Below are 18,167 nucleotides of genomic sequence, written 5' to 3'. Positions count from 1 at the left end.
TGTAAGGTCTGTCCTGTGCACTGTGGGATGTTGAGCAGCACCCCGGCCTCTACCCACTGGATGCCAGTAGCTCCCACACCCCAGTCCCCTGTTAGGACAATGAAAAATGTCTCTAGACATCGCCAAGTGTTCCCTGGGGATGTGATCACCCCCCACCCCTCGGTGAGAACCGCTGACTTACCTTCTCTGGGCGGACCCTGGGTTCACCCACCCAGGTCGGCTGGCAACATGGGGTAAGGACCCAGCAGTGAAACAAAACAAGTTCTGGATTCTCTTCTCTCTTAGGGATGTTCTTTGTCCTTCCTCTCAGGACCCTGTCCTTATGATCATTAAGTCCTGTGACAGAGGGATATGCAGGAGGCTATGTGATCCTGCTAGGAGCTCAATAAATACTAACTAGTTGACCAGCCAGATCAGTGGGGAGAAGACAACTAACATTGTCTGAGCACCTGTGGAACACCTGTCTTTTTCATGTATGTTGCATTATTTAATCCTGATACATACTTCAAGATAGGGTATAGCAATCTCTTCATGCAAATGAGGAAACCGAGGCTCAGAGATGTAAAACAACTTGCCCAAGGTCACACAGCTACCCACTCTGGCTTGGTGCAGCCCAGGGCACTAGCTCTGCTAAAGAGAAATAAGCTACCTCCCGACCCCTTTTCCAACATCATCCTCAACCTCTCCTCCCAGCCCAGGGAAGGAGCTTAAGAAAGGCCACCTAGAGGCTGTAGTAAGATGGAAGAAGGGATGTCCCCAGACCTGCTGACCATTTGTCCTTCTCTCCAGCACAGCCTCTGCCCCTCCACCGAGGCTCCCTCCCTGAAAGGCAGTAAGGGTAGTGGGTGAGAGCATGGACCAGCCTGCCTAGGTGTGACCCTGACTCTGCTGCCAGCCAGGTGTGCAGCCTTGAGGAAGTTCAGCCTGTGTGCCTCAGTTTCTCCCTCTGAAGCAGGGAGACGATAATAATAAACCTAACTAACAGGGCTGTTGGGAGGATTCAATGAGTTAATGCACATAAAGTGTTTAGAGCCATGCAGGCATGCGCTGAGTCCTCAAACTCTGTTAACTATTATTACTTTTATAAATGCTGTGTAAGTGCTAGTTACTTTCATAACTGAGGGAGGATTCCTACTATCTTCTCATCACAAGCCACAGGCTTTATGGAAGAAGCAAAGGACAGGATTCCAAGTCTTTCTTCAGCAAACTCACCCTAATCCTTACAGCCAATGAAATTTTCTTAGTGGGAGCCAGAAGCCTCCAGGCCTCAGGGACCCCAAGGGACCCCAGAGAGACCTCTCTGCTGTAGCCAAGACCTTTGTCATTCCCTGCACCAACACTCTGGCTTTCCTGGGCTGAGCTGAGCCCTTTCTGGTCCCCAGCCCAGGCATGGCCTGTGGACGGTGCTGGACTGGAGTCTGCAGGTCCCACCATTTACTGGGCACCTGCTAGGGGGCTCTCCCTAATGGATGGGGGGTCCCAGGGATGAACCACACGCCCACCCATTCCCTTCACAGATTCTTATTGGGCCCTCTTCCTGTGGGAGAAACTGAGATACACCGACCTTCTCCCTACAGAAGCTGCCAAGAACATCCTTCAAAATATTTATTGATCACCTACTATGTACACAATACAGCAGCAGGAATACAGCAGCAAACAAAACAGACCAAAATCCCTGCCTGCGTGAGCATTCATTCTATGAGGGAGGCAACCAATAAACAGAATACATGTGGAGCTAGAGTGGAACAGGGAGTTGGGGAGCGCGGCAGGAGAGAGAAAACATAAATTTGCAAACATAGATGAAAAATTACTACTGTCTGCAGACAGTCACTCATTCATCCCCTGAAAACATTTCTGAGCCCCTGCTGGGTCAGGTGCAGTGTAAGACTGAGGCAACCCAGCAGTGGACAGGGGAGCCCACCTCTACCCTTGAGAGCTCATCACCTGGTGGGGGGGGGCGGGCAGACAGACCAGGCAGGGATGGGTGTCATAATAAAGGAGATTGCTGGACACCAGGGCATCCCCGACTCTGTACAGGCGTCAGGGGAGGCTTCACCAAGCAGGTGGCATTGAGCCAGGACTTCCCCAGTGGACAGATGTGTGTGTGGGACGAGGAATGATTCCAAGCAGAGGCACCGAGGCAGGAACAGTCGATGCAGCTGAAGAACAAAGGCAGCCTGTGCTCCAAGGCACTGGGCTGGTGGGTGGCAACCTGTGTGGATTTGTCAGGCTAATAAGTGGAGGGAACGGGAGTCATTCCTGGACCCAGGGAAGTCCCAGGAGACGCTGGTGAGGGACGGGAGAATGGGTTTGCTTGCTTGGGTAATGGGAAGAGTAAGGGGGTATCAGATAAGTTCAGCCACAAATGGCCCGTGACCTCCTTAGTTGACTAGGATGGGGAGATGGCTCTGGGTCCCCAGGCCTTCCCACGGGGGAGAGCCACCTCCTTCCAGGGCAGCGTAGGGTGAAGGTCACAAGCCCAGTCTGGGGTCTGCGGTCAGGCTTAGTCCACCCCAGCCCTCACTCTGTGACCTTCGACCCACTACCGACCTCCGAGCTCTGGCTTCCTGTTCCGGTACCCTGGGCACCGCGTGGCCCTCTCTCGGGGCCCTGCACAGGGCAGGCGCTCAGGACCGTCAGCTCCGCTGTTCTAACTCTTCTTGCCCGTCAGCTGGAGGGAGGAAGCGTAGCTGAGACCCCCTGCTCCCCGCTCTGAGGAAGGCAGCCCTCCCTGGGCCCAATCCGGTCTCACCTCTGGACAGCCCAGGACCCCCCTTCCCCCCCTGCAGCTGCCCCCTTCTTTTCCTCACTCTGGATTCCTCCCACACCCCGGCCCCAACTGGGCCCTGTTTAACTTAGACCACATCCTTCCTCCCTTCCCCCAAGCGCTTCCTTATTCCAGAGGCAGCTGAGAATGTGGGGAGATGGGGGGTGGGGCGCAGGCCCCGGGTGCCTGGGTGGGGTAGGACTGGAGATTCAGAGTGGACCTCGGCTCCTCTCGCCCCTCCTCCACGCTCTCCTCCTGGGTCCCCTGCTGGTGGCAGGGGGGAGTCAGTCCCACGGAGGGCGGACGGGTGTGGGCGGGCATACTCAGGAAGGGTGTAAGAGGTTGCAATCCCTCTGGGGGAGGAGGGATCCTGGGTCCCCAGCCACCAGCTGGCTCAGGACCTGTCAGCCGGCCTGACTTTGCCTCTCAGAGACCCAGCCACCCCACCCACTGGGCCATTCCCTAACTGGACACTCCCCCACGAGCAGCCCCTTCCCCTCTGCCCTCCTGCCCGCTGCACTCCATTATTTCCACTCTCCCCAAAAGGCAGTGTCTGTTTGCATGGTCTGGAGGTCATTTTTTTTAAACAGCTTTATTGAGCTATGACTCACATACCATACAATTCACTCATTTAAAGTGTACAATCAGTGGTTTTCAGTACATTCACGGAGTTGTGCAACCATCACCACAATCAATTTTAGAAGCTTTTCATTCTCCCGCAAAAGAAACCCCATACCCTTTAGCCATCAACTTCCAATCCCCCAACCCTCTAAGCGCTAGGCAACCATGATTATACTTCCTGTCTCTATATAGATTGGCCTGTTTGGGGCATTTTACATAATTGAAACCATACAATACGTGATCCTTTGTGACTGCTGTCTTCACTTAGCATAATGTTTTCAAGGTTCGTCCATGTCGTAACATGTCTCAGTACTTCATTTCTTTTTATTGTTGAGTAATATTCCACTGTACGTGTATTCCTCATTTTGTTTGTCCATTCATCAGCTGATGGACATTTGGGTTTTTCCCCACTTTTTGGCTATTGTGAGTGTTGCTGCTGCTATAAACATTTGTGCAGAAGTTTTTGTGTGGACATATATTTTCATTTCTCTTGAGTATATATACCTAGAGGTGAAATTGCTGAATCATATGGTAATTCTGTGTTTAACTGACGGACTGCCAGACTGTTTTCCAAAGTGGCTGCACCCTTTTACATCCCCACCAGCAGTGTCCGAGGGCTCCAATTTCTCCACACCCTCACCAACACTTGTTATTACCAGTCTTTTGGATTAGAGCCATCCTAGCGGATGTGAAGTAGTATCTCATTGTGACCTTGATTCGCATTTGTCTGTTGACGAAGGATGTTGAGCAGTTTTTCATGTGATTATTAGTCATTTGTGTATCTTCTTCAGAAAAACACCTATTCAGATCCTTTGTCCATTTTTTGATTGGGTTATTTGTCTTTTTATTATTAAGCGGAGCCCGTTTTCACCAACAAGGGGATGGCGGCTCACATAAGCCAGAACCGACTCAAGGCCAAGGGCATGGGCCAGCACCACAACGCCCAGAACTACAACAACCAGAGCTTTGAGGAGCTGCGAGCACTCTGCCTGCGGAAGGGGGAGCTGTTCAAGGACCCCTTTTTCCCCGCTGAACCCAGTTCACTGGGCTTCAAGGAACTGGGTCCCAACTCCAAACACGTGCAGAACATCAGCTGGCAGCGGCCCAGTGTGGGCACTGGGAAGGGAGGCATGGACTCATGGGGGGTGGGGGTAGTCGTGACGTCCCAGTCACTTGGATAATCTCCAATCCCCCACCGCCCTATCTTGGCTCTGTACTAGACTCCATTTCCATCAAGGCAGGGTCCGGTTCGGGACATGCTTAAGTAAAACCTCTCAGAAAACCCCTGGGAAGGTCACTCATTGACCTTTGCCATCACAGCCTACAATTAGGCCAAGTTCCCCCTGCCGCCCCCCATCCATGTTTCCCCTAGAACCCCAAGAGACAGCAACATTCCCCAGGGAAGTGGGAGGGAGCTTGGGAGGGGGGTGTCCTGGGCTCTCTGAAACCTTTATTCCTTCTTTGCAGCAAATCACAAGCAATCCTCAATTCATTGTGAATGGGGTTAGCCCGACGGACATCTGCCAGGGAGTGCTCGGTGAGTGGGGGGCAGGAAAGCTGGGGGCAGGGGGTGAATTGGGGAAGAGTGCCGGGGTGTCTCCTGAGGCTGGGGGACTGGGATCCCTGGGTTCAGACAGATCTTCTGTGTCCCTGCTCCTCCCCTAATCCGGATTCCACCCCTACCTGCTGCCATCTGGGTCTGGGAGTAAGCAGGGTGCTATATTAGTTATCAGTTGCTCCAAGAGTCAGTGACTGAAAGCAACAACAAACATCTATCATCTCACAGTTTCTCCGGGGCAGGAATTAGGAAGTAGCATAGCCGGGTTGGTCTGGCTCAGGGTTTCTCATGAGGTTCCACAGGACCTAGAGGATCCCCTTCCAAGATGGTGCACTCACGTGGCAGGAGGCCCCAGGTCCTGGCCGCATAAGCTTCTCCGTAGGACGCTTGAGTGTCCACACATGGTAGCTGGCCTCCCCCTGAGTGAGCGGCCCAAGAGAGAGAACAAGGAGGAAGCCCGAATGCCTTCACCACCTGGTCTCAGGAGAAGCAGGCGGTAACCTCCCCCATGTTCTGCTGTTAAAAGCAAGCTTGCAATCCGGCCTAAGCTCAAGGAGAGGTCAATTAGGCTTCCGCTAACCACTGCAAGTGACACGACTTCCTCAGTCTGGGGTATCAGGTAAAGGAGCGGCCACTCTCCCGCAGGTTCCCACGGACAGCCCCCAGAGAGAGCTTCCTCCCTACGCCTGGTCCTATCCCCCGGTTTTCTCCAAACCCCTCATTGCATCTTAAGGAAGAAGGCCAGGGTGGGCTTCCTCTAGGGCTGAACTCTGTCCCATTTGTGGCAGAGAAGAGGGCAGGGTGTGGGTAGGGCAGAGGCCAAGGAGACAGCAGGTCCCACAGCTGCCGCTGGGGCTCACTGGGCTGGAGGGCCCAGGGTTACCGGAGGAAAAATTGCTTCTCCCTAAGTGCCCTTTCCACGATGGTGACTAGAGTATCCTTAACATTCCTCTCCCCACTTCTGCCCCCATCCAAGGGTTCCTCAGGCAGCCAGAAGGCCTTGGTAATCACAGAAGCTTTGCCAGTGCCCTCAGCCTCAGCCTGGCCCACGTCCCCCCACAGGGCACCACCCTGCCCCAAGCCCCACCCGTGGTCTGAGATTCCCCAGGAGAGATGGCTACAGATAACCTCAGCCCAAGAATCCTGCCCCTGTGTCCCAGCGAGGGTACAGACTGAGCCCCTTGGGTCTCTAGTATTACAGGGCTGACAACAAGGAGAGCCGTCTTGATCACCACACCACTGTAATCATGGGGTAGAGGCGGGGGGCCATGGGGAAGGGGACTGGCCTTGTTCAAGGGACAGGAGACGACTGGCTGTCCCCCAAAGATGGCAGGTCCCAGAGGGAGGAGTAAGACCAAGGCCAAAAACACCTTCTCCCCAAATCCCAGAACAAAAACATCCGGCTCTGATTTGTGAGTCTCTCACCTAATAGAAAAGGTGGAGAACTCACCCCCAGAGCTGGCCCTTCTGCAGCTTCTCCCTGCTTGCTTCCTCCCTGAAGACTCCTCAGTGGGAGGGCATCTCTGTCGGAGAGGGGGCCACAGGGCAGCTCCTGCTCCTCTGGGGCTTGAACTCTGGGACCCACACACATGGGAGTGCTCAAGCTGGGAGCCCTTCTGTCTTCCCAGGGGACTGCTGGCTGCTGGCTGCCATCGGCTCCCTTACTGCGTACCCCAAACTGCTGTACCGCGTGGTGCCCAGGGGGCAGAGCTTCAAGAAAAACTATGCTGGCATCTTCCATTTTCAGGTGAAGGGCGATTTGAAAGCCAGAGTTGATTTGTGTATGAGGGGTGTGTGTGTGTGTGTGTGTGTGTGTGTGTGTGAGAGAGACAGAGAGAAAGAGAAAGAATTAGTACATGCTTTGAAGTTTACCTTTTTTCTTTCCTTTTTGAAAAAAACGACATTTATTAGGGTGGATTTTTGTCTAATTATCAGAGAAATATCCGCTCACTAAAGAAATTGTGTAAGCTAATTTTTTAAAGCCCCCAAAGGAAATAGTTGTTATCAGTTTGTGATTCATTCTCCTCCTCCTCTTCCTCCTGCTTCTCTCTCTCTCTGTCTCTCTTTCTCTCGGTAGATACACTCACATATGTATATGCACGTATACGTGTGTGTATGTGCATGTGTGCATATGACATTGGGAGTTTCTGTCATGTAATTTTTGTAATCTGCTCTTCAAATTATTCAACATGTGGACACATTCCTCATGTCATAAAAATATTTCTGAAAGTCACAAGAGTTTTTAAGACCTCAGAAGTCCTAAAGTCCAGCCAAGGTCAAAAGGTGGGTGGGTCCCTCTGGAGGCCATGGCAGAACCTGGAGGTGAGGCTGGGGGGAGGTTCAGGCCTTTCACTGCCTTTCTTTGGCGGCGGCGGAGGGGTGGGGGGGGCCCCTCTGTTACTGGTGTGTCACTGAACCTGACACCAGGAGGCGCTCGTGTAACAGAGTCTTCATGCAAGAAAGGGAGGGGAAAATGTGCGCTCGCGCGCGCATGCGCGCATGTATGTGTGTATGAGCTCGGAAGGGGGCCTGGGGCATACAGATGCCCCACGCCCCGCTGAGACCCACCTTGCCGCCCGCAGATTTGGCAGTTTGGGCAGTGGGTGGACGTGGTGGTGGATGACCGGCTGCCCACAAAGAATGGCAAGCTGGTGTTCGTGCACTCAGCCGAGTGCACCGAGTTCTGGAGTGCCCTGCTGGAGAAGGCGTACGCCAAGTGAGTGCCCCAGCCTGGCGATTCGCCTGGCCTCCAAGCTTGCCCTGACAGTTGGCAGTGACGGGGGGTAGGGGAGCAACTGGAATCAGGGGAAGAGGCAGGGGGATGGCAGGGCATCCCTCCCTTCCCTCACCGCACCCTCTGAGGTCCAAGCTCACAACTGCATCCCAGAGCCCAGACGGTGCCCTCTCTGTGCCCACAGGCTGAACGGATCCTATGAAGCCCTGTCTGGGGGCAACACGGTGGAGGGCTTTGAGGACTTCACGGGGGGCGTGACCCAGAGCCTCCAACTCCAGAAGCCCCCTCCGAACCTGCTGAGGATGCTTAGAAAGGCCATAGAGCGGTCCTCCCTCATGGGGTGCTCCATCGAAGTAAGCCATGCTTGGTCCTGCTTCAGGGCCTTTGCACCTGCTGTTGCTTTCACCTAGAAAGTTCTCTCTCCAAATACCTGCATAACTAGCTCCTTCTCATTCATTTTTTAGTTCAAATGGCCCTTCCTCAGGCTAGCCTTCCCCGCTTCCCAATCTAAATTAGCCACTCCTGCCCCCCATTTCCTCTCTACTTTGTTTTGATTTTCTCCCCAACATTTATCATGATCAGAAACTGTCTTACTTATCGACGTGTATATTCACAACCAATCTTCTCCAGACAGTTTTCATATTCCATGAAGACAGTGACTTTATTTGTCTCATTCACTGCTGGGTCCTGGGACTTAAGATGGTACTTGGCATGCAATAGATACCCAACACATATTTGTTCAAATAAATAAATGAACCCAGAGTGCTACTGTAAGACCCAGCAATTGTATTCTCGGGCATTTATCCCAGAGAAGTGAAGACTTATGTCCACACAAAAGCCTGTACCCAAGTGTTCAAAGCAGCTCTATTCATAATAAACAGAACTTGGAAACAACTTAGATGTCTTTCAAAGGGTGACTAGTTTAACAGGTGCATACATACCAGGGGATACTACTCAGCAATAAGAAGAGATGAACTATTGACACACAAAACAACTTGGATGAATCTCAAGGAAATTATGCTGAATGGAAAAAGCCAATCCCAAAAGATTCCATACTGTATGATTCCGTTTATATGACAGTCTTGAAATGACAAAATTTTTTAAAATGGAGAACAGATTAGGAGTTGTCAGAGGTTAGGGAAGAGGGTCATAAGAGGTGGATGTTGGTTGTAAAAGGGCAACACGAGGGATGGTACTGGTGATGGAAATGTTCTATATTGTGACGATGGTGGTGGATACAGAAAACTACACATATGATAACAATGCGTAAAACATACACAAATGAGTACTAGTAAACGTGGAGACATCTGTATAAGACTGACTAACTGTGTCAACATCTTCATCCTGGTTTTGATATTGTGCTATAGGGAATTCCCTGGCAGTCCAGTGGTTAGGACTCTGCGCTTCCACTGCAGGGGGCAAGGGTTCGATCCCTCGTTGGGAATCTAAGATCCTGCATGCTGCGTGGCACGGCCAAAAAAAGAAAAAACATGATATTGTGCTATAGTTTTGCAAGATGTTACCACTGGGGGATACTGGATATGGGGTGCACGGATCTCTCTGTATTATTTCTTAAAACTGCATGTGAGGGAGTTCCCTGGTGGTCCAGTGGGTGAGACTCCGGGCTCCCAAGGCAGGGGCCCGGGCTCAACCCCTGGTCAGGGAACCTGCCTGCTGCAACTAAAAGATCCCCCATGCCACAACTGAAAAAACAAAAAAAAACCCAAAAAACAAAGAAACCTGCATGTGAGTCTACAATCATTTGAAAATACAAAGTTTAATTAAAAAAAAAATGAACCCAGAGAGTTGTCACCTCTCTTCAGGTGCCCCCATCCCTCTGACCAGACCTTGAGTTCCTTTCCTTCCTCTCTGTTCTGTGTAGATCAACAGCCAAAGTGACTTGGAGTCGTTGACGCAGAGGATGCTGGTGAGAGGACATGCTTACTCAGTGACCGGCCTTCAGGATGTGAGTCTGACGACTACACCCCACCCAGAGGGACAGGAGAAGGAGAACTTCTGTGACCCTACACTCCTAACCTTTGCCCACAACCCACCCAGGTCCTGTACCGCGGCAGGATGGAAACACTGATTCGGGTCCGGAATCCCTGGGGCCGGATTGAGTGGAATGGAGCCTGGAGTGACAAGTAGGTGCCCCGACCAGCACTCTGGGGGGAGGGGCAGAGCACAGAGCAGGCCCACGAGCAAGGCCATGCCACAGAGGGACCGACTGGCCTCCGGTCACCTGCGCCCAGTGTGAGCCCTTCCCCTCTAGATTCTCCATCTAACCAGGACCCCCAGTAGGCAGACGTTCAGGGATAAGGGCATCCCTGGGGGAGGACCGAGGTGCCTCCCGACCCCCTGCCCCTCTACTGCCTGTCTCTGCTCCAGTGCCAAGGAGTGGGAAGAGGTGGCCCCAGACGTCCAGAGGCAGCTGCTGCACAGGAAGGAGGACGGGGAGTTCTGGTCAGCGCCGCTTGAGAAGGACCACCTTCTGTCCCCACACCCAGTCCCTTCATCTCTCCTGCCACTTCCCGCCTGTGCCTTGGATGGGGAGGCTCTGGCGGAGCGCCTACAGGTGTGGGTGTGCTGCTGATGGGCTCTGGCCACCCCTCCACCACAGGATGTCCTACCAAGATTTCCTGGACAACTTCACCCTCCTGGAAATCTGCAACCTGATACCCGACACGCTTTGTGGGGACTACAAGAGGTGTTGGCACACCACCTTCTACGAGGGCAGCTGGAGGAGGGGCAGCACTGCAGGGGGCTGCCGGAGCTACACTGGTGGGCGAGGGGACCCAGGGGAGCAGGGAGCAAGGGATGGGCCACTGACTCACCGCACACCTGGGCCCCATTGAGGAGGGGGGCACTTGGCTGGGAAGCCCGTCCACCGTGGGAAGGGCAGGGCCAACCTGACCTGCTTCCTCCACAGACACATTCTGGACCAACCCACAGTTTAAGATCTCTCTCCCCGAGGAAGATGATGCCCCAGAGGACGACGAAGCCGTCTGCACCTGCCTGGTGGCCCTGATGCAGAAGAACTGGAGGCGGGCACGGCCCCAGGGAGCCCAGCTGCAGACCATCGGCTTTGTCATCTACTCTGTGCGTGCCCAGCTGGTCCCCCAGCCACTCTTGCTCTCCCCATGGCCTCACCCCTGGGACCACTGCCCACCCCACCCCACCACCTGCCCCGGGACCAGGACACCCTCCAACCGCCTCCACACCCCTGGCTCTTTCTTTTTTCCTTTTTTTTTTAATTGGAATATAGTTGATTTACAAGGTTTATCAGTTGTACTTATACATATATCCGCTTTTTTTTTTTAAGATTCTTTTCCCGTATAGGTCATTACAGAGTATTGAGTAGTTTTCCCTGTGCTATACAGTAGGTCCTTATTAGTTATCTATTTTTTTAATTTTTTTTTAAGATTTGTTTATTTATTTATTTTTGGCTGCATTGGGTCTTTGTTGCTGCACACTGGCTTTCTCTAGTTGCAGTGAGCAGGGGCTACTCCTCGTTGCGGTGCACAGGCTTCTCATTGCGGTGGCTTCTCTTGTTGTGGAGCACGGGCTCTAGGCGCGCGGGCTTCAGTAGTTGTGGCACGCAGGCTCAGTAGTTGTGGCTTGCGGGATCTAGAGCACGGGCTCAATAGTTGTGGCACACGGGCTTAGTTGCTCCACGGCGTGTGGGATCTTCCCGGACCAGGGCTCGAACCCGTGTCCCCTGCATTGGCAGGCAGATTCTTAACCACTGTGCCACCAGGGAAGTCCTAGTTATCTATTTTATATATAGTAGTGTGTATATGTCAATCCCAATCTCCCAATTTAATCCTCACCGCCCATCTCGGCCCTGTCTCTTTCTGGAGTGGTGCTTTGCGCTTTTGAGGCAGGGCTGGCAGTTTTCTTTTCAGATTTTTAAAATCTAAAACACTTAGGGAGCACTTCCTTTGTGCCAGGCATTGTTCCAAAGGCATTTTGAATAGTAACGCCTTTAATGAAGAGGAAGGCGATTGGGAGCCAGAGAGGTGAGGTCACTTGTCCAAACTCACACCAGTTCCCACACACTCGGAGATTTCTCCACGGCCCCCAAGCCTCCCCACAGCTGCCCCACCAAGAGCATGGACTCCGGCTGAGAGAAACCCCTGACAAGCATTTCCCAAACGGTGCTTTGCAAAATCCTAGAAATGCCCGTTTGTCCATTCATTCACATAGTCAGTGATATTCATGGAGCACCTACTGCAAGCCAGGCCCCAGTCAGTCTCCAGAGGTTCAATCGTGAACAAAAGCAGACACGAGCCTTGCCCTCCTCTTAGGCTGTCAGTCCCCCAGGTTAACAGACACACCTGAAGCCATTTCCAAGGTTAGACACAGCCCTGCCAGGAAAGGCTGTATTCTCTACCCCAACCCAGAGCTCCATGGGACCATCAGTATATTAAAGGTTCTGGTCATCCCTGGAGGAGAGCAACCTATTTATCTTGGTTTATCTCACCTTTTTTACAAACTTCTATGTGCTCATTCCTCGGTTTCAATAATCCCCTATTAACTTCCTGCAAGACATGAGCGCTCCATGGAAAATGCTCTCTTAGTTTTTTATCCCAGCTCTTCAACTGTTCAGCAGTGTGAGATTGGGCAAGTTATCTCACCTCTGGGGGATTCTGTTTCCCATCCTTAACCTGCAGTGGTAAAAATCTCCCCTTGGCAAAACTTTGTGTAAACCGTACTTTGCCATCCAAAGCAGAAGGGTTATTTTTTTTTTATTGGGGTGTAGTTGTTTTACAATGTTGTGTTAGTTTCTACTGTACAGCAAAGTGGAGTTCCCTGTGCTATACAGTACGTTCTCATTAGTTATCTGTTTTATACATATTAGTGTATATATGTCAATCCCAATCTCCCAATTCATCCCACCCCCTTTCCCCCCTTGGTGTCCATACATTTGTTCTCTACGTCTGTGTCTCTATTTCTGCCTTGCAAACTGGTTCATCTGTACCATTTTTCTAGATTCAAAGCGGAAGTGTTATTAATGCTGGGACTTTTAGCTCTTAGAGCCCACGCCCCTCCCCACCACCAGCGTCCCAGTGCCCTTAGCACCCCCCAACACACACACACCTAGCTTCCACAGGCCTGAGCCCCTTCACCATCCTGGGGATCTGACCCTCCTCTCTCTTCCCTTCCCAGGTCCCAAAGGAGGTACAGAAGACGTGGGGCTTGATCCTGGGCAGACATCCACCCTGCTCCTGGCATGTGGATGGGCAAGGGGTGGAATTCGGCGAAGGGTTCTGGGGCCCACCGGGTCAGGGTTCCGGCCCCCTTGGGCCCTGAGTGAGAGTCAGGGAAGGAAACGACCACACTGGGGTTACCTGCCAGATGGACAGGGTCCAGGCCCTCCCTAGCCCTGCCCAGCCGGGCATCACCGTGGGGGTCCCTCCCTCCGTGCCCTCCCCTGTGGGCCCTGTACCCACCTCCAGGGCACGTACAGTTTCAGAACCTCCAGGACGTCCACTTGAAAAAGGACTTCTTCGTGAAGTATCAGGACCTGGGCTTCTCAGAGATCTTCACCCACTCGCGGGAGGTGAGCAGCCACCTCCGGCTGCCTCCGGGGGAATACATCATCATTCCCTCCACATTAGAGCCGCACAAGGATGCGGACTTCCTGCTCCGGGTCTTCACGGAGAAGCACAGCGAGTCCTGGTGAGGGGCCCCACCTCACTGCTCCAAGGCCACCTGCCCCAGAGCTGTAAGATTCAAGCTCAGGGTGCAGTCAGCTGGTTCCCCCCACCCCCGTCCCTATTTTACAGTCAGGGAAACTTAGGCATGAGGCAGGGAAGTCCCAGGTAGTAGCAGAGCCAGAATCAGAAGCCAGATCCCACGGAGCCTGTTCCGTATTGCTGCAGACACATGACATGACCTCCCTGACCATCCCACTGGAATCCCCGTCTCCCTGACCCCTGCTCACTCCGAGCCTTCATCCACCTCTGCCCAGGGAACTGGATGAAGCCAACTTCGCTGAGCTTCTCCAAGAGGTGAGGGGAGGCTGTGTGGGGTGGGATTTGGGGGCAGCATGTAGGGGTGTGGAAGAACTTTCTGGACTGTGTCCCTCTCCCACTCCTTTCCCTCCAGGAGAACATCTCTGAGAATGACATAGACCAGGACTTCATACGTTTGTTTCACATAGTGGCCGGTGGAGAGGTGAGAGGCAGAGCGCTGGGAGATTGAAAGGAGGTGGTTTGGGGCTGAAGGGGCCAGAGCGGGGGTTTATGGTCCCCCTTCCTAGGACAAGGAGGTAGGCATGTATGAGCTACAGAAGCTCCTCAACAAGGTGGTCTCCAAAGGTGAGTCTTCCATCCCCCACTCACAACCCTTCCCACCAACCTTAATCACCCCCACCCCTCCCCCCAACCCCGACCACACCCTGCTCATCCCTCCCCTTCTTCCTGCCCCTTCCCTCCCTCACAGTCAAAAACCTCAAAACCAAGGGTTTCAGCCTGGACGTGTGCCGCTGTATGGTCAACCTCTTGGATGTATCTTCCTGTCCAGTGGGCAGTCCTGTCCAGTGCTCTCCTGCCCCAGCCCCCTACCCCTGAGCCTGGCCCCAAGGTGGCCACCTCTCTGACCAGCCATGCCCTCCTTCCGGATGGGGATTAGGCGCTGGGGTAACAAAAGATGCCAGTTCTTCCGGCTGTTACCATGGTTACCATACAGGCCCCTTCTGTCTTGTGCCCTACCTCGGTGAGTCCCTCTGATTCCCAGCCCCCAGGATGCCCTCCCCACCCTCTCCTCTTATATCCTTGACTACCTCCCAGAAAGATGGCTCTGGCAAACTGGGGCTTCAGGAGTTCCAGATCCTGTGGAGAAAAATCAAGAAATGGACGGTAAAGGGCACTGAGGGGGCAGTTTATGGAGGTAAGAAAGAGAGGTCCTCCAGAGGGATGAGGACTAGTAAGGACGGAGCTGGAACAGGAGCCCCTGACTAGACACACACACACACACACACACACACACACACACACACACACACACACACACACACACACACACACACACACACCCCAGGATGGAGCCGTTGATGTGTTGGCGTATTAACTAGTCAAAATATTCAATAATCAGCACAGTCCAGGTATCAGCCATCGTAAAGGATACAGGCAGAGAGCCCTGGGCAGGGTGCCAGGAACTAACCCCACAGTCACCAGGTGATAGGAATACTGGAGCTCAGGGGGTGGGCCAGCGTAGGGGGCCCCTGGGGTCTTGGGTAGCAGTCGTGAAGCATTTCATCACTTCAGCCACCGTGCCATGCACACGGCCCTACCACATGTGTCTTGTCCCTTCAGGACATCTTCCGAGAGTGTGACCAGGACCACTCAGGCACCTTGAACTCCTATGAGATGCGCTTGGCAATTGAGAAAGCAGGTGGCCAGGGGCAGGAGAGGGCTTTGGGGCAGGGAGGGGGGAGGCAGCAGCAGCCAGAGGGCTGGACTCTCCCCCTCCACACTCCTCTCTCTCCCAGGCATCAAACTGAATAACAAGGTGACACAGGTGTTGGTGGCAAGGTATGCAAATGACGAAATGATCATGGATTTTGACAGCTTCATCAGCTGTTTCCTGAGGCTGAAGGCCATGTTCAGTGAGTCAGGCACCTGCCCACTCCCCACCCTGGGCCAGGGGACTGCCGGCCTTCTCCCACATACCCACACAAACAGCACTGCTCCAGAACCACTCCCCTCCACCGGGCACAGATGATCTGGGTTCAAATCCCAGCTCCACCACTTGCTGGCTCTGTTGCCTGAAGCAAGTCACTTTCTCTCTCTGTGCCTCTGTTGCCTTACCTATAAATATAGATAACAGTACAGCCTGCATAGAATGGAGGCAGAGATTAAATGAGATAGTATTTGGATAGTACTCAGAACAGGCCCTGGTTCAGAGCAAGGCTGTAGGAGTCCTTACCATTAATTCCCTGCTGGGCTGGGGGTTTGGCTGGGAAGAGGGAAGGAACAGCTCCTTACACCCTTTCTGACATCCTCCCTAGTCGGGAAGGGGTCTTGCAGACCACTGACTCAGCTCCCAACCCTTCTCCCTTGCCTCCTCCTCGAAACAGCGTACTTTCTAACCATGGACCCTAACAATACTGGCCAGATTTGCTTGAACCTGAACCAGGTACATGGAAAGGATCCTCAGGCACGGGCCCCCACCCCCACCCCCCGCCGTGGCTCCACTGGCCCTTCCCTTTCCCCAGACATCATGCCCCACCACCACCTCGCCCATCCTCTGATGTTCTTCTTGCCCCACAGTGGCTGCAGATAACCATGTGGGGTTAGTCACTGCGGGAGCCCGGCTTCCTACCGCCATCAGCACCGCCCCCCGCCCCGCCCCGCCCCGCCCCACCCCCCGCCGGGTTCTGGCCTGGGGGGCGGGGTGCACCTTGTGGCGCTCAACTCTGCGGTCTCTGCTGATGGAAGGGCCGAGATGCTTATTCCAGCAGCAGGACCTCCAGACCCACCCTCCCAGCGCAAAGTGTTTTTCTTTTACCCCAGCCAGGCTTCTGGTGGCTGGATTTACCCCACAGTCTCCCTCCCTCTCTGAGTACATTTCACTAAAGATTAAGTGACACTTCTGCGGTGTCCCCGGCTGGGGAGGCTGTCCACGTTTCCTACCCTGCTCGCGCTGGCCTGTTTCATGGCTCCTCCCTTCTCCCCCTCACTCAAGGGCATTATTATAATGAACAACACATGCCACAGGCTTCTGTGTCTCTGTGTTTCTATGTCAGGAAAAGACTGGCAGGGGTGTAAGTCATTTCCTCAGTACCAAAGAGGGGGGGACCCAGGAGCTCTCAGTTGGGGTGATACCACCCCCTGTCCAGGGAGCATTTGGAAATGTGTGGTTGTCACAGAAGCTAGAGGGCGCTGTTGTCATTTATGGGCAGCGGCTGGGATGCTAAAGGCATGAGTCCCTGTCTGTGAACTGTACACAGCATCCGAGGGGAGGGCTGAGCCGCAGGACCCAGAACCGCCCCTCCCATCTCCTTCCTCAAACTGGAGTCTCCAAAGGTGACACTGCTGGTCTCTCAAAAGTCAAAAATCCTGCACTGGCAGGAGTCAGCCAGTCATAGAAAGGAACTGACCCTCTTGGATGCGTGACTGGGAGGGGTGGGGGACAGTGGCCGCAGGCGAGTTCATTCCTGCCTTAAAGGTGTTCAGATTCAAATCATTCTTACTGTTAAAAAACTGCTGACTGCCAGGCTATTGTCCTCACCGGAAGGGTGGAGGGATCCTTGGTTCACCAGTCCTTGACCTTGGACTCTCTGCCTCAGACGCCCCCTGCTTCCAGCCCCCAGCCCCCAGCCTCCTGCTGCAGTGGGAAGACTGAGACCACCAGCAGTGCCCCCCAACTGCACTTCTCCTGTCCTTCCAGATCGCTCTGTGGCTTACCCCTCTGGGGAACTGTGCCTGTGAGCTTTTCAGCCTCTTGCATACAGACCGCCTCCAAATTCCCTTAGATTAGGGTCGAATGAATCTAAACCCCAAAAGAATTGGAATCCTTCCTGGGTCTGTGTACTTTCAGCTTCCCAGGGTGGCTAGCTTCGTTTCCTCCTGCAGTAAGGACTCAAAGACTTCCTTCTATTTGCACTAAACACGCCCATTCCTCTTATGCTTGGGGGGTGGGGGGCTTCCAGTCTTCCTGGATCTGGTGACTGATTCCCTGCACCAGCCCTGCCCCCTGCCTCCTCTGTGACAACTGCCCATCACTGTCACTCCATTGCCTCCCCCACCACCTCCTGAGGAATCATTTCCAGCCCTGCCACTCTCTTCTCCCATCCTCTCCCCTCTGCAGTCTTGTCTGAGAGAGGAGGTCACACTCTGTTAATGAGGGTCTTAAGACTGATTCCTCCACCCTTGTTTTCTACCACCACCTTTTCTCCTCAGAGCAGCGAAGGAGCAAAGGTCCCTGGGTGGGTCAGGGATCCTTTGGGAGAGGCCGGAAAACTAGCAGGTCCTTTGAGTTTTGAGAGAACCTGGCAGTGCCCAGTTGGTTCTGGGGAGCCCAGCAAGATGCTGACCCCACCCCATCCTTGTCCCTTGCCCTAGCGGAAGATGCTGCCAACTTCTGGCTGGATGGCCTTGGGCAAATTATTTTATTTCTCTAACAGAGTTTCCTTTTTCTCATCTGTCAGTTGGGGGTGACAGGGAATTCCCTGGTGGCCTAGAGGTTAGGATTCTGGGCTTTCACTACCATGGCCCAGGTTCAAGCCCTGGTCGGGGAACTGAGATGTCCCGCAAGCCGTGTGGCTCGGCCAAAAAAAAATGGGGGTGACAGTGCCTGTCTCAGAGGGCTGCTGTATGGACGACTGAGGTTATGAGGGTGAAGTACTGTGCTTCCCACAGATGGTAAACTCATTGCTGTTACCTAAAAATTGGGTTCCCCTCTTGGTGGGTGTCAAGCCAAAAGACACAACTAAGCCGAAGAGCAGGAGAAGGAAGGATTTATTACTTGCAGCAAGTAAG

General features: G+C 53.5%; 1 protein-coding gene across 1 annotated transcript; it reads left to right on the top strand.

Annotated features, from left to right (window-relative positions):
• The first annotated feature begins 4,269 nt into the window (after window positions 1–4,269).
• Window positions 4,270–17,814, top strand: CAPN11 (calpain 11). Its single transcript, XM_036870141.1, has 21 exons — window positions 4,270–4,497; window positions 4,856–4,925; window positions 6,575–6,727; window positions 7,509–7,662; window positions 7,865–8,033; window positions 9,563–9,646; window positions 9,739–9,824; window positions 10,069–10,143; window positions 10,301–10,461; window positions 10,610–10,779; window positions 12,850–12,861; window positions 13,151–13,362; window positions 13,655–13,694; window positions 13,792–13,860; window positions 13,946–14,003; window positions 14,128–14,192; window positions 14,475–14,543; window positions 15,000–15,078; window positions 15,176–15,292; window positions 15,764–15,822; window positions 15,957–17,814. The coding sequence occupies exons 1-21, from the start codon at window positions 4,270–4,272 to the stop codon at window positions 15,981–15,983; spliced, it is 2,157 nt and encodes a 718-aa protein (XP_036726036.1). The 3' UTR covers window positions 15,984–17,814.
• The last annotated feature ends 353 nt before the right edge of the window (window positions 17,815–18,167 follow it).

Source organism: Balaenoptera musculus, chromosome 11, assembly GCF_009873245.2.
Source record: "Balaenoptera musculus isolate JJ_BM4_2016_0621 chromosome 11, mBalMus1.pri.v3, whole genome shotgun sequence".
In the NCBI taxonomy this organism is placed as follows: domain Eukaryota; kingdom Metazoa; phylum Chordata; class Mammalia; order Artiodactyla; family Balaenopteridae; genus Balaenoptera; species Balaenoptera musculus.
Note: the sequence above shows the minus strand (reverse complement) of the source record. Positions and strands in the feature narration are given on the sequence as shown.